Genomic DNA, 23,966 nt, shown 5'->3' on the forward strand with positions numbered 1-23,966 from the left:
GACAAAAACAAAACCACTGAAGCACTCACAATACACAGCGTGAAGTTCCTCTGGAGTGGTCAACTTCGTCTTCTGCGATGAAAGAGCAGCACAGTGTACTGATAAGGTACTCCTTGCAATGGTTTTCAATGCCACACAGTGACCTTGCTGTTCCTGTCGAAGAGAGCTTCGGGAGCTTGGAGGGTGCTTGCTCTTTTCTGGGGGCTGCTGCCGCTCCTCGTTTTCTGCTCAAGGTCAACCTGCACAAAGTTGTAGACGAGGCTTTAAGAGTTGTATATAATGATATACAAATTTTCGCTGAACACACATTTCCTCGTGGCACACTGAGGAATTTCTTATAAAACTTAAGGCCTCGCTTATGCAAACATTTACAATCGATCCGAAGATGCACTCGACTCTAAAGAAGCAAGTTTGTTATGTAGTGTATATAAAGAAAGGTCATTCAGCACAACCACAACTACAGTTGCACACGAAAACGACATTTTACACGATCCTGTTTATTTACATGGTCCATTTTATTTTATTTACACGGTCCATTTTACACGGTCCTGTTTTACACGATCTGGTCAGCATGAACTCTTGAACCGGGCACCATATAGGTTGAAAGACACACACAGACTTTGAGACAAACCTAGTTTCCCGTGGAGCATCCTCTTGCACTATAACAACACATCTCAATCTAGTTAGTTGGTCAGAACGAGGTGAAAACAGCTCGCACTTGAAAAGCACGGGCAGAAGGAATGACGCCTGCACCCTGTGCTTTCTGTACATTCTCGTTGAGGGTGCAGTTTTCACCTTATCCTTATGCAATTTCGCATTTATAACATTGTTCACTGTATAATCTTTGTGGCGTTAAAGTGTGTGATACCGTCACGTGTATCCCATGTAATTTATAAAAATAGAATACAAGATAGCTTGATTCAAAAATAACAAAGTGCATCCAGTGCCATGTCCTGTAGCAATTCTTTAGCCAAGTGGCAGAATGATTTATTCTTCAAAACATATCTTACTTGTAACCACTACAAGAGCTAACTCGTACACTGGCACATTCTGTTTGCCTCTTCAGATTATAAGGTACCTTTTTTACACCAGAAAATCTTCAAGGAGAATAGAAGTGTTGTAATAATGAAGAAAGAAAAGTAGAAGGAAAAAAAGATATTGATTGATTTGTGGGGTTTAACGTCCCAAAACCACCATATGATTATGAGAGACGCCGTTGTGGAGGGCTCCGGAAATTTTGAGCACCTGGGGTTCTTTAACGTGCACCCAAATCTGAGTACACGGGCCTACAACATTTCCGCCTCCATCGGAAATGCAGCCGCCACAGCCGGGATTCGAGCCCACGACCTGCGGGTCAGCAGCCGAGTACCTTAGCCACTAGACCACCGTGGCGGGGCAGGAAAAAAAAAGATAACCTGCCCTGTACAGGGACCGAGCCTGCGAACTTCGAATAACATGTCCGATGCTCTATCAACTGAGCTACCATGGCGGCTATCCCTCTTCCATTTTGTACGGTATATATGTGCATTTATACATGGAAGAGTCAGTCAGCGCTGCTTGTTACCATTATGGCGAGTGTGGGACACCTTTTTTTTTGCCTACTGGCAATTACATTACGATTGCAATTACGTTACGATTACTTCCAATATCTCTATACTTCTTTGGCAGCATTATGCATCTGTCCGTTCTCAGAAAATCTGCTAGTCACAGGAGGAGGCAATAGTTCGCCCTCCCACCTAAATGCATGTACTTGAATACATGCACAACTGATCAAAAAAAAAAAAGTCACACACCGCTAAGATTACCGAGATTCACTGTTTCAGATTCATGAGTAAAGGAAAGAACTATAAATTTAAGGGTTTGTTGTCTTTGTTGAACACATTATAATGAGAACTAGCAGACAATGATGCCAAACAAACTATAGGTGATGTTATCAAAAATAGCTTTCACAAAATTGTGAAAAGAAAAGTGAACGAAAACGTAACTTGGCGGCAAGTTACTAATTGGTTGACATTTTTTGACAATTGAATTGACATTACTTTTTATAACATCCCTATATTTTCCTGAGTAATGTTGTCGGGTAATTCTCATTATTAGAGTGGTGAGTAGGCTGACAAAGAAAGTATATGGCATTGATACTTCTTTTGAACACCTAAAAGTTTGAGGAACTTAAAAGAGTGGAAGCTACTTTGAGTAGACCCGAATATCTAGTTGGAGCGAAAAAAAAAACGTACACAGATTTTTACCAGGCTTTTTAACCTATTTTGAGACATAAAAGTGTATGCTGCCAGTAATGTTAAGTACCATTACTTTTGTCACACTATGCACTGTAGCAGGTGTAGTTAGAGTGGTGATAGTGAAGGATTAATCAAGCACGCCACCAACTGCGTTCACATCAAAGATCGCGTATTTTAAAAATAAACCTGCTGTATTGTAAAAGAAATTTTAGAGCGTTTATGATTTTATCCAGATCAAGTTAAACCGACTGGGTAAGCAAACCATTTGCATAAAATCAAAAGGCATAAAGTGATTCATGTATTATAACTATGTGAACAATTTCAGCAATGCAGGGCAAAGTGACAACAGTTCAATAAAAACCCCTCTCATTATAACATGCATGAAAACCACCACACCAGAATATTTTATAGTGCATGTAATATCGAGACTACTAGACTGTCTATTGACCTTTTAGAAGAAGGGTATCTCCTTCACATTCAAGGGGCAACCACTTAGCCTTTTCCTGAGCTTTTCTGTGAATATTTCCTGAATGTCAGATATCATTAGGATTGATCTAGAGTAAACAGATTTTGCTTACGCATTGAAACCTAGTTCTGTATGTAACTGCAATTATGGGTGCCAAACCATCTCCAATTAATTATTAACATTTCACTTATTTTTTAACTGCAGCAGCACAACCAGCTATGGGTGCCCAAAAAGTAGCAAGAAACAATACCTTTAACTTTTTGAGCCTTTTGGAAGTGTTCAGCTTCTCAGTGCTCACCTTACAACATTTTTTTTAAATACGTCTTTGTATGCCCACTGCTCTTGCTCCTTGTACAGTGAGGAGGAGCACATGGCAAGAAGAGACAACAAAGAAGCATAGCGAAAAAAAGCGAAATAAGCGCGGACCTCTTTTATATCGTACAATGTGTGTAACATTACTATTGCGACCACATATAGACAAATTATCACGGCTATGTATCCATTGTAGAGTCATACACAGCTGCAACACCACGACTAAATTTCAACCTTGTGTTGGTTTAGGATCCCTTTATAGTGACAAGCTAATGATATCTGCATTTGTTTGGCACATACTAAGATGCAGTGAAATGTGATATGGTAATCTCATTTAGAATGCACGTCATGTGGCTTCATTGTATATGTGGCCACAAGTAACTCTGGTTGCAAAGCAATATGGCAGAGCCTAAACACACGTCACCGACCACTCCAATCTGAACTTGCCTTTGCTATTTGCCCATTATCATCCCAGCAAAAAATGAATAATTGAATCTGCTACAGATAAGTGCTAGCTTATGCTAAGGACCAAGTATGAAGGGTGTTTTGTCATTATTGAGATCAGTTATTTGTTCAAGAACACTTGCTGTCAAACACAAATACATTGCTGTCGAAGCATCAAGACTCAAATATAAAGCAAAAAGAAGTGTCTCTTTAAAAATTACAGGCCACAAGGCAAGATAAATATTTGATATACTTGGGATGTAAGGCACGCACAAGAGGTGCTGCCATATTATACTTTTCCTTGTGTTGAAACCTGCTTGCTTTACTCGCCCAACACATCTGTAAAGATGCCGTGAAAACACCAAGGAGCTGATGCAGCAAGGTTGAACACATGTCCAGGGATTCCACCATTCCTAAGCAGCCCTACAGCCTCCACAGTCCTGCAACCATTTGTAAGATAAATATAGTTCTACCCAAAGTTCTTGATTTACAGACACACATGCAAGACGCATAACCACTCTATAGGAAGTTTGCATGATAATGCGCTGGGTAGCAAAACGGATGCCAATATCAAGTATCCCGGCCTGCCGCTTCTTTCTTTCCGTTCTTAATTAATCAATCCATGGTTATTAAATGTTCCCCCAATGTGAAGTGTACTGGCAGTCCGGTGAAGAATTGCAATGTATTTCAAACACAATCCCATTCATGGCAAGTAAGCATGCAATAGCGTTTTGTCGGCTGTTCAAGAAAACAGCATGAAGTTTAGCTATAACCCATGTTTGTTATAAACACATTCAATTTGATATAAAAGTTATGAGCATCATGTGAAAGAACACGGATTCATGTTTAATCATTGATTACTTTTAATGTACTGATATGAATGCAACTAACTGAATATGAAACGATCAATTTTGCTCGAGAATTTAGAGTTATGAACACTATCGCACTTGCCTGCTGCATCTTGTCCAAAACAGCGGCGAGATAGGCTAGTTTGTGTAGGTGAGTAGTAATGAGCAGTACAAAGTTAAACAAGAAACCCCAGTAACAACAGTAAGGGGCAAGCACAGACTGCCAACTGTATAATTTATTACACAAAAGTTCGTCTGAATATCAGTCAGACAACTTGTGCAAATGAAGGTCCAGTTGGGCATGAACAAGTTACGAAATCAACAATGCCTGCTTTCACTAACAGGACCCTCATTCACATAAAGTATGCAGCGATAGGCCCCTACCGAGGTACGTCACAGCATGATGTCACTGGCACATGTAAAAGAAGTGGCTGGAAAAACACTCCCGCTGGTGGCTCAGCCCGGTACAGTCGTGCGGTGTTTGGGGCAAGTTTTAATTTTTCAAAGCTTACACTTCACGTTACAATGTCGACATTAGCTGTAGTATGTGTCAGCAAACATCCAGCTGTGTGGTAAAATATTTGCCACGCTGTCTGTTTATCTTGAAGAAGTGAACACACGTGGTGGCCTGTGCGAGCAACAGCGGCATAGTCTTCAAAAATGTGCACTGTTGATTGCGGCATGTAGTGTGCATTGAAAGGTATTGAGAATATCGGTTCAACTGAGAATACTGAGTGTGGTGTGTGCAGTGTCAATAACAATTTGTCTTGTTTACGAAGACTAGCACTCATGGCAGGGACCGGTCGATGAAAAAACTTGATTCGACATTTTAGTCTAGGTAAATATGCACTTGACGTGACCATCTGCGAGTGGGTACATCTCGGTGTTTGCGCTGTGTGCAGAAAAAAATTGCAAGGTCACCGGGCTGGAAGATACCATTTGCTGAAGCTGCATGTATGAATCGCCCCGACGAGTACGCAAGCTCAATAAAGGTATAACTCGTTTTATCGAAGGCCTCATATTTCTTCATGTAATAAGCAGAGATTCTTGTTTCACATATACTCAGTACCTTTACCGCTCGATATTCATGAAGTGACAATGCAAACAACAAGTTTGTGTGTTAGGTCCTAAGGGAGCAATGTAAATATGCAAATAAGTTGTAGGTGTCAGATGCAGCGATGTAACTGCACAAAAGATTACGTATATATTAGGCTACAGGTTTAGAATCGCATACATCTCGGTGGTCTATCAGGAACGTCACAAACAACTTCCTTGCCAACCAGCCCTTGCACAGAGGGAGGGAATGGCTGGCACAGTGCTCGAAGTGACGTCACACTATTTGCAAACATAGAGAGGTTTCTTACTTAGGCAACATTTTGCACAATATATTTTTTAGATGCAAGACTGTACTCATCCACATTGATCATACTGATGTCTTTTGTTGTTACTTTGTGCTGTGAGTTACTAGGCATTTAGTCACCATGATCTTTAAAAGCTAATTTCAGTGTTCTCTCTCATATTGCTGACAACTTTGCTGTTGCATAAATTGGGCAAAAAAGCAACACAGAAAGGCTGTCACAATAAATACACCAACATGGGTATTCTCCTGAAAACAAAAGTCGGCACTGGTCCTGTCATTACCCGTCTTCCTTCTCTCTTTGCCTTGTTTGTGCTGAAACAGCCAAACACCTGATGAGTTAGATGAGAAATATTAACGCATCAAAACTATAGGTGCTTGCATCAGCAACTACACAACAGCGTGATAACCGCACCCCTGCCACACAGCAGTGAAACATATTTTGAACATGCTGGCAGTGTATTATTTTATAAAAAGCAACTCTGGCAGATTACAAAGTCTCACATTGTGCATGCAAGTTTTTTTCAAAGTCAGGCGTACAATGTAGGTGCTGGCCGGTACATTATTAGTTACAAGCAAAGGCGTCTTGCAGGTACACATGCAGATTGCACGAACACCTCTCTTTCTCTCTCTACACTAGGCACACACATTATATCTTTCAACAAGCACACGCCACTGTTTAGGGGCATAATAACGCTCTACCGTGAACGTATGCTAATCAACCCACTTAGGCGGTTGGCTAGGTGAATCGAGCCAAGTCACAAATTGTATCGCCCGCGAGCGTTAACAAAATGCTGCTTTGCATGAAATGGCACTGCAGGCTTCGTTTAATTAAAAACGTAGCAAGCGCCGTGTGCGTCTTCCTCACTACATTGCACATATGAAAAAATCGATCACCATACACATGCACGTTGCCGCAGTTGTCTCGAATCAGCTCCAGTAAGGCCGCGCCGATGCGCCATGGCTCTGCTGGCGTTAGCGTTGTCAAAGCAAATCGGCAACCGCACTCGCAAAGGCGCGTAAGGTTGCCGTTTCGCGACGCCTGGTTCGAGTGCAGCAACACACACTTGCACTGAGTGGCATACTTGGTCTACATAAAAAAGTGTCCCCCTTACCTTTAGTTTCTTTCACACTGTCCTGAGGGAAGCGAGCACAGGCGTCAGCCGTCACCTCGGAGTCCTTCGAGCGCCCGCCCAACCCGCCGATTCCTTGGACGACTCGCACTTGATCCGCACTCGGACAACCGCGGGAATAGAGCGCAATCTTAGCACATCACACGAACGAGTAATGGCGCTTCCTTGCGTAAATTTAACATTTCGTGCTCTCGTGTGTAGCGGCGCGAACACATGAGAGAGCATTCCCACGGAGACAAAGACAAACAACATGTGGCTTTAGCTGTGAATGGATTTGGCTTGGATATTTGTGTGAGGAAAAAAAAAAACATCTGTCGCTGCTATAAACTGAAAAAAAGATGTATGTTATCTGGCAAAATAACTTTAAAAGTGATAAACGGTTATTCAAAAAACAAGTTACAACTTATGAATATTTTCGCAGGTCTTTGTTTTGTTTTTGTTCTAGCAGACGACAGCCTCCTACTGCTTCTACGACAGACGTAGTGCGGTTTCACGTTCGGTGCGTGTCGCCGACGCAAAGCTCTACAGTAGTGATAAGAATCATAGAATGGCTACAAAGCAGTAACATTTTGACATAGTGCAGTACGCAATCTTTCAAGGTATGACATTTCTTTGCTCTGAAGCAAATCGAAGCAAGCCGGCCGGCGAAATCAGCTGATGTCGCCGCTACGCGAGGCATGGTCGTGCGCAATAGCGTCGCGCCCCGCGCTCGATTTGTCATCAAGTGATAGAGCTACTAAGTGGAATACAGCTACATGCAGGGATTAATGGCGTATCACTATGATTCCCTGTGGTGGCCGACTCAATCGCAAGAGAGCCCCGGGAAACAACCTTCAACTGCTCAAGCTTGTGTGTGGGTGTAAAAATACTTGTTTTCATCCGCGGCGGTGCAGCAATCTATAGTTGAAAGACATGCGAAAAGCATGTGACGTATATACAATCCCAAAACATATGCACACAACAATAGATACGATCGCATATCGTACATAAATATACCAACACATAGCGTGTAAAAAGCAAATTTATATACATAACTTAAACGCCAAGCTACCTTCAGCGCGAATAGCTTAGCAAGCTAACGCACTCAGTTCACGTACGCGAGCACAACTAAGTGGCGCAGGTTCGAGTCCCGCGAAGTTTAATTTTTTTTTGTTTTTTTTTCAACGTTTTTATTGTACTGCTATCTTTTCTAATGCCTTAGGTTCTAAAACAAAATAAAAGCAATATTGCGTTCAAGTACGTATGTGGGACTGTGTTTTTTGCGCAACAGTTATTATGATTTTTGTTTTCATTATTAATTTTTTTATTTATTTCATAATATAACAATATAAGGAATAAGGGGAACAATGGGTCTGATTGATTGTGAAGGGACTCGAGAAGTGAGAAAACTCAAACCAAAAAATTTATTTGAGAAAAAACTGAGCATTTCATAGCCGGACCAGTTTCTTCAAGGGTAGGCCCTAGGTATGCGCGAGACTTGCTATATGACTCATCTCAAGCTGTGGCAGTTGAGGGAAGGCAATATCACCGAGAAGCAGTTCCAAAATATATTTTGGTTGATGTTTTTTGATTCCTCCAAAATAAGGGCTGCACCATTGTGATCGTGCCAAACCACGAATTGCGGGCATGAAGTCATCAGACAGAAAATGAATAATGTTGATTGTTTGAAAAATTGCCCTTAATAAAAGGAAGAGTTATGGAGTGCTACGTAGCTTAACTCGAAGTAGGAATTTTATGTATACATATAGATAATTTAAAATGGACAATGTTGCACACACAGATATTGGTTAAATTTCTTTGCAGCACAGTTGAAGCAACTATGTAGAACTGAAGCATCAAGAGAAGCTCATGCGTCCTCACTTTATTGCGCTTTACATAGCTTGTATGCGTCCATGCAGTCATGATATGATATATATTAAAGCATTTGTTTAACCGATAATCTTCTCATTCATTAAAGCTGGCCCATAAGTTGTGTCTTATGTAGCACTACAAGTAAAGCGTAATCTGCATGGTGGTCTGAAACAATGCTTTTGACAATCTCAAAACGACCCAGCTCTATACACGACCATCCGTGCATCAGTGATAAGCACCATTATGTGTTTGTACATATCAGTTGTGCTCTCATACTTAATTATTTTTCTGACCACTTCCTCTGCCCCTACCTCGTTTCGGTCGTGAAGCTGTGACAAGTTGTGTATAGCTGTATTTATATTGTAGGAGCATATACTATCAATAAAAAATTATTTTTAGGCTACATGCAATTAGTTTTCATAGATTTTCATTTCTTTTGTCGGTGCTCAGGAGAGCTAAGCTCATGGCCGATATTTTAAAATGACATTTCTCTTTGCCAATGTTAATGAGAACAGTTTCATTATTATTGACAAGTTCATTCACATTGAATTTAGTTCTCATTATTATTGTTTCTACCAAAAAACGAGCCCTTGAAGTTATGCTTTTTTTGCTTGATTTGTTTTCGTGTGACAGCATGCAAGTAAAATGACAGTTATTGTCATTCCTTGTGAATCAAACATTTTCCTTGTGACAGACTTTAGCACCTGGTCATCTACAGAAGTGTTATTCATTCTGGAAAAGGGCTAACAGCGGTGACTGACAACACAGACTAGGCTGTGTTATTCTTTTGTACTATATATGTCACTGTGCATTCATTTATAACTTTATAGAGCTCGGATTTTCTGCTTAAAATGTGACAACAACTGTAGAGTTTCCACGTTTTTGCAACAATCCACATGCCTTTCATACACTATTGCACATTTTCGTAAGCACCTTACAAAATCTGTATATTTCCGTAAGACCTTACATTCTGCATTTTCCTTATGAAAGCTTCTGTACACTCCATACACTTTCCTTATCTTTCCTTATCCTTCCATATACTCCATAAAAAGCATTCCATATATGCCATACATTTTCCTTATCTTTCCGTATACTCCATAAAAAGCTTTCCGTATACGCCATACAATTTCCTTATCCTTCCTTATACTCCATAAGAAGCTTTCTGTAAATGCCATACAACTTCCGTATATTTCCATAAAACTCCATATTTTTTCCGTAGGTAGCATAAGGAAATGTTACGGAGTCCATATATTTTCCGTAAGATTTCATACGGAACGTTTCAGTAGGGATGCTCTGCTTTGTGACGTGCCCTGCGCCCTCCTATGCACCATGGCACATATATGACCCAATTTTAAAGGTGCAGAGAAAACAACGCGCACATTATACCTGTTCCCCTCACTTTTAAGTTCATGCACTAATATATAACTGTAAGGAATGAGGGCCACGCGTTTGTCTCCTTTATTGCATTCTGCAGAGACGCACGCACGTTTATCACCGTTTCTCACTGTCCGCAGAAGTCTCTCACACACCGATGCGATTAGATACGGCGGGTACCCAGCCCCGAATAACCTCCCTAAATAGTTTAATTATTACGTGGATCACGTCGCCAAGAGCATCATTGAAACCACTCACAACGCGCATTGTCAAATGTTCGCTCTGCAAACGATTGCTATCAATAGTGCTTCCACCTGAATTAAACATTACCGCTTGTGACGCGGAGTTTCATCGGACCAGCGGTGCTCGATGATGTTTATTAGCAGTGTTTCAGGCAATCACTTTCCCTGTCCAGATGACAGGTACAGGCAATGGAAGCAAACCAAAGTCAAGCTCACGTCCACACTTTTTTACGACTCATCTGGCATAGTTCTTTTTCTTTCCTTCTTTTTGTTTCTAGTTCTGAAGTGAGTTCGATTGTATTGATTCTTCAACGCAGTTAATTTTGTGCACAAATTGTGCTAAATATTTTGTGGTATCACTATCTTCTGTATTGTTACAATGTATGCCTTTAGTTCTTTATCACTTGTGTACTAAAGTATTTGCAGCAATTTAGCATTTATTGTCATGTGTATTTAATTCGATAAAATATACCTTAAAAGCTACCCTGTCATTGAATTTGTGTATAGATTCATAATCATAATAACTGCACCTCTGCTCCTGACATGTAATAAAATAATCATGTAATAGATTGGACCACTGACTAGCCACACAGGCTAATGGTCCAAATACTTTTGTAACCATGTTTTTGTATTACGTTGATTGAATAAACAGTGATGATGATGATAAAAAAAACCTAGCTTCCTCAGATTGGTCCGAAGAGCAGCCGTCGGTGACTGTAGAAACTACTTTTCAGCGGCTAAAGTATAATGCATGAAATTCAGCATAAAGTTTCAGATGGCGTGGGAATGACCGAAAATCCAGATGTTGTGCTAGCTCTTTGGAGTAATCTAAACACACCGCAACTGGACGCGAGACCTTGTGCCTAGATCGGGAAGTAGTGCTCGCCACTTTGTCGCTTGCTTTTATGTATGACGTGAAGTATACTGCATGGGCATCGCATTGTGGTGAAGGGTATTTTTTTTACGCACTAAGACCTTCCATGCTCATGGCTACACCATGGGTATCTGTCAAAGTTGTCCTGTTTACAATGATGGATTTTTCATTACAGAAATAGAAGTTCTTTTAAAAAGAAACACCTTGAAACGTTCGGAGTGAAGGTAAGCTTGGAGACGCTGCATTTTCGCAGAAAACGAAACATACCTTACTATGTTCGGATGAGTGACTCCACAAAAACATTAAGATTCATAGGGATATTTTTGCTTGCACGTTCTCGGAAGCTTTCACGCTGTTTATTTAGCAATTTCTGCTAAAGGAGCACTGAACAAAATTTTTTTCTTCGTAGTTGTTACATATTGTCGTATGTTTCTGAGAAAAGATGACACAGTTGTGAAAATTATCTGTTCTTTATTAAAACTGCCGCTTGTAGATACAATAATGCCTATGCAATATTTATTTCTTGAAGAATTTTGGCGCATCAAATTACCGAATGACAGTAGGTCCACTGAAAGTGCCGAAATTCATGTCGTTCGTAAAAATGGCTTCTGCTTCTCTTCTTTCACTCTTACAGGTACTCTGTAATGAAATCAATATTCTTTGCAATATAAAACGAAGCGAACCGACGCTACATTTAAATACACCAAAGCACTAAATATATGCAAAATATTGTTCGTAAAGCTGGACCATCGTTGAATGTGCTTAGCTGCTCACCTCAAGGTTGCACGTTAGATATTTGACAGATGGCTGTAGAGTTTTCTCTCTGAAAGTTTATGTTATTTTTAAATATACAAATGTTATTGTTCTGTTTTGATCAAATTGGGGCATTGATTTTGATGCTTCGCAATATCTGTGACCAAGATTTATACATTCAATGTAACGATTCATGTGTTATGCACCAACCTTACTTTGCTCAAGCTTGCTGCTTTATCAAATTAGCTATTACAGGAACGTGGCATTTCAACAGGTGATAAAAAAACAAAGATGTTTTCTTGACCTTTCGAATACATTTCGGTCCGTCAGATAAACAACCTTGCCTGTTTGCTTTTGCCACAGTGTAAAGATTTTTAACGCAATATTTATCCTTTATTGCATGACCCCAGAGTCGTTATTGCGTCTGCAAACATTCGCACGCGAATGGAAGCATGTACCTTGATTTTCGATAAACCTTCATCGCTCACCGTCATTGCACCAACGTGCTTATATTCAAGATTCTTGTGTGAGTGCCCAAATAGCGTGCCTTATAGATAACTGAAGGTGTCGCTATATCAGCAAATACAAGGGTAATAAATAATACCTTGCTGCAGTTAGCGTACCATAGACAAATGTATTCAAGTCTTTCATGATTTGTCTGAAAGGTCGTGATTTATTGGAAAGTAATAGAATTCAGCAGCAATAAATGCGTACAAAATATATTATCCGTGTGTTGAAGTTTGGGGAACAGGAACTCATGCCTTTGTAAATTTCTTACTTGAGCACATGCGGGTGCATTCGTCGATCTCAACGAAGTTGTTTGCGTTGCCCCTGCAGCCACTGTAGGCGAACTGTTCACAGTTTTCACTGGTGGCGTTGTAGAAATAGCGAGGGTAATTGCTGAAACATGCACCTCGCTTTTTCGGCAGGTAGCAGAAAGGTCTCGGACGCACTGCGAAAAATAATACCGTGATTTCATAAATTACAGCTTGAAAAGAAGTGTAGTTTCGGAGTCATCATTACCGACTGCCCATTAAACCACCGTATCAGCCGGTGCGGTTCAGCAGCACGCTTTTGAAGCAACTGCGCACGCACGAGCGGCTGCCGCGCTGGCCACATCATTGCCGTATCGCGAGGCCACACGCTTCGAGATTTCTCCTAAGTGCGAAACAGACTGTACGCCTAATGCAGTAAGTGCTATAGGGCATTTACTTTATTCCATCTTTTCTTTTGAATAGTTCAACAAAACTACCCTATTTTTCAAACAGATAAGAGCGAATATCTACTTTCCAGAAGGTGCTTCGAGCTCAAAACTTTACTGCATCTGGCACTATGTTATATTGTCATATAAGTTCAAAGTAATATGATTGCGGTACCAAGATAAATGGTAGCCAGGCGTAAAGGTCCTCGACAGCCTTATGTGAACTCGTCGAGAAGCTACAGATCAAGATCTAGGCTGATTAGCTGGGATTATGGTCTAGAGGCGCAGAATAAAGAAATCTACTGAAGAATGGACGATACGAGTGCTTCCTTGCGTAACCTGCTTTTTGAGTCGTGTTCTGCACTGCTGCCACATGTTAAGGAACGCTCCATGAAATGTGAGTCTCCCTCCCCCCCACCACCACAAAAAAAAACGTGCAGTTGTGACTGCAGCAGGAAGGAGCTCAGGCAGTTGGTTTGGGCTCACAATGATAGTTGAAACAGCGCAGAAGACGAAGACAGAGAAGAAAGGATGAAAACTGCGTTCTTTATTCAAAGAGAAAAAAAAATTAGGCTCATACAACCTACACTTGAGACAAGACGACCATAACTATTCAGCATTAACTTTAATCGTGTAACTCAGCTCACAAATAAAGAACGCAGTGTGTGGTGTGCTAACACACGTGTCTCAATATTTTCTGCAGGTGGTGATCTATTCGGCCATCTCCCTTATGTGGCAATCATTGGAACCCTAAACTGTGGTCGTGTGAAAAAAATTTGCGGAGTAGAAAGTAATTCATTGAGCAGTAAAAACGAAAACGAAGTGCACACTCGGTTTGTAAAGTCAACGTGGTGCTCACGTAGGCGAATGTTTCGGAAGTGCGCCAATCGATCCGCATAAACCCGACCACATGGCTACAAAATGCAATATAAAAGATAGTTCTTTTTAGAAATAAAGAGCATGTTGTGCTTGACTGCGCACAATATGCTTGACGATACACTCGTACCCGATGAAAACATATAATTTCTGGCAATCTGACAGCAGCGTATTCTTACAAAAAGTAGAGATAATAAGTAAAGTTACTAGCTCCCTTTACTTGGCATATAGAAATACGAAGTCGAAGCAATGGCTATCTGTGGAAAAGAAATGCTGACATGAGTGACCACTCGGTAGGTTAGCCCCGCATGATTGTTGCCTGGCTAGCCAGAACGTGATTTTGAATTAACATTTTCAAATTTCTGCCACAATTATGTATTTGGTAACAAGCATGTGAAGAATATATGTTAATTGTTTCTGACGGAGAATTCGAGCATGAAGGCTAAAAAATATTTTTGTGCACAAGACGCCGTTAAAGCATAAAACGTTGTGTATACGTCTATGGAAGATTTTAGAATTTGAAGTGACCTAGCGAAAACTGACTAGGTTTTTATTAGACCTGACGGCGAACGGCCAGCAAACGTGATAATCTATAAATGAAGAAGTTAAATGCTGAATCCAAATTTCAACTTACAGGCGTTCATCGCATGCAAAGGTTAAGCCTTGCCCTGTTTCTTTAAAGCATCTCATGAATATATTCATGTGATGCATGAACATTTTTTTATGCTAAATTATCCCCGATGCAGCGAACAATCATCGCCACCACTTCCTCATGATATATAATCAAGATATTGTCAATATCACACGTAATAATGTCACATAGTACCGGCTCTAAGAGAAACTGTTCAGACACTCCATCACAGCACGCACTTCATCAATGTCGGGGACAAATAAAAGCCAAGCAAACCTGTAAATTTCCAGTGCTGATACTGCCACTAGGAATTAATTCACAGACATCGTTCTGGTATTTAATGCAAGAATTCAAACACATCATGATGAATAGAGGAAAAAAAACATCTCAGCTAGAGGCCATGCAATTAGACTGTCTCGTTGCGACGCTCTAAGATTATCTCATGTAAGAGTGCTGTTACATACTGTGTGAAGACGACGAGACACACTACCATTATTAGAAAAAGATCAGATTTGAATAATTAAGTTTGTTGTATTAACTATTCCTAGCTTATACAGAACTATCACGAGGAAACCCTTAAAAACGAGAACTAAAGTCCCCTAACACTCGGCCAATTCACTGCATTGACTAAGAGCCATGAGAAGAGGTGAAAAAGAAGTTCACGAAATAAAGAAAATTTACTACAGCTCATAGATTGAGTTAGAAAATCTTTTACGTGCTATTGGAGTGAATTTAACCATGTCCGTTATCCTGTCCTTTGGAACCTCTATTTCTGGGTTTGCCAGCGCGATAGTTTGCGAGGCAGTGCGGAATTATCTGATTCAAAACCAAAACTAACAATTAATATTGTTCTGTGTCGACATGCGCATTACTTCTTTTGTTAAGTTAGGTTTTATTGTAGGTTAATATTTATTACTAATACCAAAACTTCATAGAAGGTACAGCTCATGGCCATCAAAATTTCGTTCTTAACTTTGTAAAGTTTTTATTTTATAAGTTCCTTCAGCCTAAAATGAAATATATTTCATAGGACCACTCAATTATTGGCCAATACCTTACTGTGAGTATGAGCCACAAGTGAAGGTAAACGAATACAAGAACTATGTTGACCAGAGGCTTACCTTCTGGTCAGCCTCTGTTCCCCCTCAAGATCTGCCCTTGGAGTTGTTTCTCCGCTATGGAACACGTAGCGTTTCTGTCGCTTTGGTGCCGACAACTGGTGGGTTCATCCGTATGAAGAATCCCAAGACAATTCAAACGGAACTTCGTGCGATCACTCCACACTCCCTACTGATAAGAGAGGTTCGTCAGTTTGGACGCGGGGAATAATACTATGCTGCTCACCAGACGAGGTTTGTATCCAAGACCCTTTGGAGTGTAGTACTATTGCATCACATCTGGTGAGCTCTTTTATGCCACCTCATCTAGCTTGCTGGATAGGATTGGTTCGGGGGTATACGCAAATCCAAGCCCAGTAGAAGTCTTGGACATCTTTTCTCCAGCAGGTGTTATTTCTGTTTACCACTGTACTAAACAGGAAAACAAACCTCAAGCTGTAATCGCCACATTCGCTAGAACGAATCACCCTCCGAAGATCAAGGCATGTCCGCTTATCTATAGGGTCGAATCTTTAGCTCCCCAACCGTTGCATTCTGCTTAATGCTGGAGCTTTGGACACAGTACTAAAGGTTGTCGATCAGACACTCGATGCCTCATATGCCGGGCCATAAACTGGGCCGGTCATAGTACTGCTGAGTGCCAATCAGACAATAAGACGTGCAGTTTGTGCAAGGCAAAGCACGCTGCAGACGATCCTAGCTGCCCTGCAAGATCAAAGGAACTTCAGGCGATTGAAATCAATGAAAGGAGATGATGCTCTCGATGCAATGGCAGAAATTCAAAGCAGGAATCAGGGTTATGCCGGCATAGCAGCTCGTCCACCTCTCGCTATGGATGCATCACTTTCTCAGTCCATCTCAGCTATTGTAGAAAAGGCCGTAAAAATTATTAGAAAATTTTTTACTCAATCTGTCCGAATCACTAAATAATATCATGGATTCACAGTGGTCGGGCGTATCTGAACGAATAACTAAGCGTATCCAACCTCCTAGTGCTTCAATCAATAACCCTGCCAAACATCAGACAGATGCCTCTATTAATAATGAAGCAAGGCCTTTTTGTCTAACACAACTGAGCAGGAAAGTATATATGATTCAGAATAAATAAGTCGTCGAAATGTGGATATAGATGCTTGACTTTTAAAACGCACCAGATCACCTACTAGCAATTTTAATACTTTTCTTTCAAAAACAAAAAAAGAGTGTGAAGGAAAGTAGGACTAATGCGGACTACTTAAAAGACGGTATTTTAGATCAATCAGTGCTTTTGCTTGCTTATCATCTTAGGGTGCCTTAGTGTACTTTAATCAAACTGCCGTTCAATTCTCTCTGCAACTGCCGTTTTATTATGCCTAATTTCTCAACAATCTGCAGACTTCGTAATGCTACAAGAAACTTGGCTGTCTGCGGATCAAAACTTATATCTAAATAAAATATCAGTGCTTTCGACTGGACAGAGACTCACGGGGTAGAGGATTAATTGTTTCATTTCATCCAAAATTTCTCATAAAGCCCACTTAGTTTACAAAAAAATATCACACGACATTGAGGTATTGGTTCGGAAAATTCACTTTCCCGGATACGCGCCACTATCTGTAGTCAACAACTACTTTTCAGATGGAATACAAAATGAAAGAGCCCTCGATATGACTGTGAGTTTTTGCAGAAACGGTATACTCTTTGCGGGAGACTTCAATTCTCATCGCTTGTCGTGACCATTTCGCACTGATTCATCTGGAAAATGGTTGTGCGACTGGACTAATCAGAATAACTTTATTTGTTTGAATTCCAGAGTTCCAACGATCGTACGATGTAGTTCGAGGTCCGTCTTAGATTTGACATTTGCTACCTCAAATTTGACAACATCGTCTTGGACTGCTTTTGATACCGCTACAAGTAGTAATCACTGCCCCCTGGCATTTGAAGTCAGCATTTCTATAGTGATGGTAGATCACCAGGTGCAAAGTTTTGTAAACTACTCTAAATTTAAAAAGAACTTACAATCAACATTGTCTTCCTTGCCCAGAATGAAATCAAATATGAAAGCTGTGAGCCTTTGTACTAATCTAAAGCGTACAATTAAAAATAACAGTTCGCTATACCTTCAACTAAAGGAAAATTCATATCTGCGTAGTGGAATCTGGATTGTGCTAGAGATAATAGACGCCACAAAGCTGCAGGGAAAAAACTCTGTACCAACCAATGTCCTACTAATTGCAGAAATTATTTATTTGCTAAAGCTACGTTTAAGAGAACAGTTTCATTATTGAAAGACAATTATGAAAAAAAAACGGTATAGCTATCTATCCAAGAATGGCAACAAGAAAGCTTTATTCAGATTTCTCCGTAATCGTAAAGCTAATACAGCATCCGTAAATATTAACTCAGTTAATTTTTTCTTAAAAAGAGTTGGAAGATGTATTAACTGAAATCGCATTAGGATCAGAGAAGAGGTTTACATCATAAATTCAAAGGAAGTTTGTAAAACCTTCATTCGAAAATGATTTTTTGAAGTAAGTAGGGAGGACTTTGCGCACGTCGTACGTATTTTGCCAAACATTGTTCCTTGACCAGATGGCGTCACTTCAGGAATGTTAAAAATACTATTCAGCATCTCTCCTAAAGACCTCCTTAACATTGTCAATTATTCATATGAAAATAGCAGGATACTTTCTGACTGGCGACTTGCAAAAATAATACCGCTTCTTAAAAAACAGAGGCTAGGAATGCAAATAAATAATATTAGGCTAATCGCTTTTGCATCACATGTAGTTAAGTTAATAGAAAGTTTACTTTACATGAAAGTTATGAAGTTCATAAAAATAATTCAATACTCAGTGCGTCCAAGATTGTATTTAGACCAGGTTACTCTCTATGGTGGGCGCACTTTGATTTACAGTCTTGTATAAAGCTTGCTCGCCACAGACGACAATATGCGGCCCAATTAACTCTTGATTAGCCAAGGCATATGATAGTATTTAACATACCATTTTAATGATGCCCTGAAAACCCTAACGTTTCCGCAGTAAACAACAAATTGAATGTACGAATTTTAAATGAGAGAAAATTTTATTGCTCCCAACCAGGTGTTTCCACACCGAAGAATATCCAAACGAGAAGTGTTCCTCAAGGCTCTGCTCTATCGCCAGTGATCTTAAACATTTTCTTAAGTTCAATACCACTGAGTGATAAGGTACCACTGGTCTATAAGTATATGTAGATAATGTTGCGTTTTTTGCATCTGACTGTGACATTCATTTACTACATTCAATTTTACGGTTCTATTTGGCAATATTGTAAACCTGGTTTTAGAAAATTTATATTATTGTGAACGTAACTAAAAGTACTATAATAGATTTTTCATTGGACGTACCACTTTCTATTTCTCTTCAGTACCATCAAAAAATAATTCACCAAGTTAACTGTAATAAATATTCGGGTGTGTTGTACTATCGAAAACTCAGCTAGCGTAATCACATTGAACATATTAAAGTTAAGGCTACATGCATTGTTGAAATGATAGGTAGGCTTGGCCGCCTTCATTCCGGCCTTCGCAGAGATACGCCGATCATGATTTATTGAATGTACATTCGTCCGATTCTTGAATTCGGATGTGTACTATTCTCTGGTGGACCAGCATACAAAATAAACCCCTTGATTCTCTTAGAGCGGGAAGCTCTTCGAAGTTGTTTAGGTGTGGCGAAATATACAGCTAACAATGTTTTGTATCAAGAACCTTGGATACCCACTCTTGCTTGTAGATTCCGTATTTTAACAGTGTAAACTGATTTAAAATTTTCTGAATCTACTTGAAGAAGGCGACAGTTTCTATTCTTTGCCGATTGATTGATTTATATGTGGGGTCTAACGTCCCAAAACCACATTATGATAATGGAAGCCTCCAGAAATTTCGACCACCTGGCGTTCTTTAACGTGCACCAAAATCGAAGCTTAAGGGCCCACAACATTTGCGCTTCCATCGGAAATGCAGCCGCCGCAGCGGGGATTTGATCCCGCGACCTGCAGGTCAGCAGCCGAGTACCTTAGCCAGTAGACCACCGCGGCGGGGCAATACTCTTTGCCGAGCCCGGTATCTTTTTCAATGAGCATTGATCCCGTGTATATAAACACCAAGTGCTATTTGTTCAAACACTCCTGGATGCTTTGAATGCTAATATATTCGAGATTACACCATCTGACAAACCAATCGGCCAAGTTCAATTAAAGTTTGACGATATCTTCTCAATGAATGCTAAACACTTGCCTTCTAAATATTTTATTGGCTTATTAGAAGAACACCTGTCTCAATTAGGTACTAATATTGTAATCGCAACGGAGGCATCTATGAGGGGCGAGAAGGCAGGTGTGGTTATTTTTGTTCTTTCTCTATAATCTGGTCATTTTCATTACGCTTCCCAGATGATACACCAATATTTAAAACGGAATTAACGGCCGTTACACTAGCTCTTCGTAAGCTTCCTGCGACTCATTCGACAGCTGTGATAGTGACTGATTTGTATTCTATGTGTGAATTTTTATCGTCAGCGTCAGCATCAGCAGTACTAGAAACTTTTAAATCCTTAATACTTGCAAACACCCGTCTAGTGCTAATGATATGGGTGCCAGGCCATCGCAGTATATTTATAAATGAGATAGGTGACACGCTAGCGCGAACATCTGTTGATCATCCGATTGTGCCAATCATGCCTCTTACAGCTTATGTAACAGCAAAAAGGTACAGAAAACGTTCCCTTCTTGAAGACTCATCGAAAATTACGATACCGAGTCCGTAATTCTCCTACCTGCACTTCACACGGAATATTAAATGATGCCCCACACGTAAATTGCGAATATCTATAACAAAACAACTTTGCCAAGTAGCAACTTCTAATTTCTACTTAAACAGGTCTGCTCTGGTGCCATCCCCTCTGTGCTCAAGCTTTAATAAACCTGAACATATCGACCATTTTCTTCTCACATGTCACCGTTTTAGAATTCAAAGAAAAATTTTGCTTCGAATTTTTATTTTAAAAACTAGGAATGTCACTTACTACTCCTAATATTTTGTCTTTTGGGGCCGTTTCATTAGGACACAGCGACTGAAACATCGCCATTTAGAAGGAGTCATTCTTGAGGCGCAATTCGATTGCCTTCCGCGTCGAACCGCCGCCCGCCGTATGCGCCATAGCGTTTGCCTTTCAGCGCCCTCTTGGCGGTTTTCCCGCTCACCCCACTTACCCGGGCCAGCATTGCCCCCGCAACGGCGGTGTAGATAAGCGAATAGTTGCGTCACAGAACACCTGCGTCGACAGCTGCTGCGCCGCCGCCAGTGCCTCCTCCTCCTCTCTCAACGTTGCTCTCTGCCTCATCTATCTTTCAAATGCGTTGGGTTGGTCTAGGGTCTTGGTCGCTGTCTGAGCTCTAGCCAACAGGTGCATCTTCAACGGTGGTCACGCATGACACCGTGTTCGCAGTGACACTCAGAATAAGGAATATTCATGGAGAGGCGGACACGGACAACGTGGGCCTGGTAACGGTGAGTGTACTGTTTTCGTGGGGAGTAATCACACAGCGCTAGCTGGCCGTCTGCAGCAGCTCTGCCGAAGTTGGCTGCCAGCCATCTACAACAGCATGCGTTTGCGGGCCTGTTGCAGATGCCCGATTAAACGTGTGACTTAACGAGTTCACACTGCTATGCGCGACGTTGTGTAAGTGCCTGCATCACTCATACGGTGAGTGATGTGATCACTTAACAAGGGCGCGATTAGTTGCTGATCGCAAATTGTCTCTACACTGCTCAAAGTGATTGATATTGTTTCAAGATGTCCTTTAGGCTACATCTTAATAACATTTCTATTATTTCTCAAATGTGCAACGTGGTTCTGTATGTGTACGCGTAAAAAAAGAAAGAAAAAATTTATTTACAGAGGTGCACCGTAGGAAATGGCTTTTTTTTTTCTTAAAGACGGTATAGTTTGAGGTGCTGATATGCCGCGATGCACCCAGCACGTGCGCGTCGGTCTTTTAAAATATTTAGGACACGTGTCACCAGCAACAGGGAAAGATCTAGTAGACTTCCAAAGGCGCGTTGTTGTGGCCATCGCCGTGCCTTCTTTTCCCTCGTTTCTGTTTGCTGTTTTCGTGCTTTGCTTTCATCTGCGATAACGTTCGGCGTTATACTAGAATCGAGAGAGTATACGTGACTGTGGGAGCTATGTGCGGTACCTGTAGCATAAGCCATGGCTGCTGCAACGTAGTCGGCGTCCGCGCGCGTTGGTGTCGTTCGAGTGCTCATATTTGCTTGATTGTGTTCAACTGAGTATTTAGGCACGGGTTACGTTTGTAAATCCCGTGGTCAATAATCGCTAAGAGCGTGCCCAAGATTGCCATCTGAGGATGCGCTTGGTTGTCGAAATGTGCCAGACGCTTTTTTGAAAGCAAGCTTTGAAGATTTTTTTTAAGAAATACTTTCATACGTGCTAGGCAGTGCCTAATTCAGGCCCGCAACTCTTTAAAAACTGGACGAGCTATCACATCTTTTATCAAATTACAATGAATGAAGATGATTGAATTATAGAGGACGAATTTTCTGTGCTAGATTAGGTGCACAAAATACATGTTCGCAGCCAAACGTCTAGAAAGCAGGCAAATAGGAAGCAAAGCGTCAAGTTAGGATTAGATGCCACCGATGGAGCTTCTTGTCAGGGTAGAAAGAACGAGAAAATTGCTCATTTTTGATGCTCCTATAGAGGCAGTCAGAATTGCACTGATGGCTGAATTGTCACAATTCCTCAAATTGTTAGAGGCGTGATTAAAGTCAGTAAATCTTTTACTTTTTTTTGCAGACCTCTTCGCTAGTGCCACGCCCAAGACCATTTGTTCTCATGTAAAAGAGAAAGCAGAGATGCATTCACTGCTTGCACATGAAGAGGTAAGTTTCTTCTGCGTTTTGATTAATGCTGTATGCTCTGAGCGTTGTACTTTAGGAATTGTTTTTCACACTGGCTCACTACCATATAAGTAATTTGATTCTTAGGTGAGTTCAGGCTTTCGTAAGTGCCATTTTTGAGCTGTAGGCTTACACTTCACCTCAATTCAGGAATAGGCTGTATGTTGGAAAGCTATCTTAACTTTTTCATACGAAATTATTGGAATATATGGATTGTATGCTTCGAGTTCAGTGTAATGTCAAATACACGCCATTTCATAGGATACACACTACATATTCTTCATATATGGCGCTGCCACAACAGCACGAACATCATTTCATGAGAAGTTATGTTTGCTCTTATTACAAGACGAGAGGGTGCTGCTGACGTCCTGCGCAGTATACCCCGGCCCCAGCCTAGATCAAGCCTAGATCCTGAACCTCCACGTGGATGACCGAAAAATCTTCCGTGTCAGTGATGACGAAGAAGGAGTGACAGCACTGATGAGTTGACTTTTTTTTATTTTCAACATTGTCTACGGCCGCAAGGCCTTTAACAACCACCGTGATAGAGCAGCTTTTTCTCGGCGTGAGTTTGGGATTTATCAAAGAAGTTGTTCAGGCAGTACGACGCTGAAAATTTCATTGTCACAATGCCTGAACATTTTTTTCTAGTGTGGGCATGGTAGATGAACAAATATTGTTATTTGTGTAAGTTATTTTGCTCAAATATAGCTGGACCATTCCATGCCAAATGTCCCAGTCACATTGGCGACCATCTGAAGTGTATTTGAAAAAAATGTGCTGACCTATGCATTGAAAACAGTGAACTTCTAAAATATTTCAGCGAGAAAAGAAAGATTGTTCATGTGGCAGGCTTATAACTTCCTAGCACAATGCCGTCTGTGTGCTGTTTGTGGAAAATTTCGTTCTGAAACTACCGATTATATTTTCAAAGGCAAGTTCAGTCTACCTGTTAAGTAGATGTGCTCCTGTAAGATATTTGAAGCTCAATAATATTAGTGCAAGTTTTTGCCACACTTGCTTCCAAGAAAAAAGCCAAAATGCGTTATGCTTGCATTTATATTGCAATATTGCACTTTTTATGAATATTTGAACAGTGAATACTTACTCCACAGAAAGTATACTTTGAGGAAAAAATATCTTGAGACCTCTCAAGCTGTTAAAATATACGAGAAAATATCACGATTTTCACTAAATTGTGATTTTTGTCCATCAAGATGCAACTTGCTCCATGTTGTGATACAATGAAAACTCATCACTGTACGTAATGTGTAACAAAATTAAATTCTTTCTATAA

At 40.6% G+C, this 23,966-nt stretch overlaps 1 protein-coding gene across 2 annotated transcripts in view; it reads right to left on the reverse strand.

Moving 5' to 3' along the window:
• Positions 1-11,589: 11,589 nt before the first annotated feature.
• LOC119182359 (BPTI/Kunitz domain-containing protein-like) overlaps positions 11,590-23,966 on the reverse strand; it is a 39,281-nt gene continuing 26,904 nt past the window's right edge. For both annotated transcript variants that reach the window (XM_075865987.1, XM_075865986.1), the window contains 2 exons: positions 12,670-12,843; positions 11,590-11,777 (listed from right to left, as the gene is read on the reverse strand). In XM_075865987.1, the coding sequence (XP_075722102.1) occupies positions 11,767-11,777; positions 12,670-12,843 (185 nt within the window). In that variant the 3' untranslated portion in view covers positions 11,590-11,766. The remainder of the gene's footprint in view (positions 11,778-12,669; positions 12,844-23,966) is intronic.

This window comes from Rhipicephalus microplus, chromosome 6, assembly GCF_043290135.1.
Source record: "Rhipicephalus microplus isolate Deutch F79 chromosome 6, USDA_Rmic, whole genome shotgun sequence".
NCBI classification, from domain to species: domain Eukaryota; kingdom Metazoa; phylum Arthropoda; class Arachnida; order Ixodida; family Ixodidae; genus Rhipicephalus; species Rhipicephalus microplus.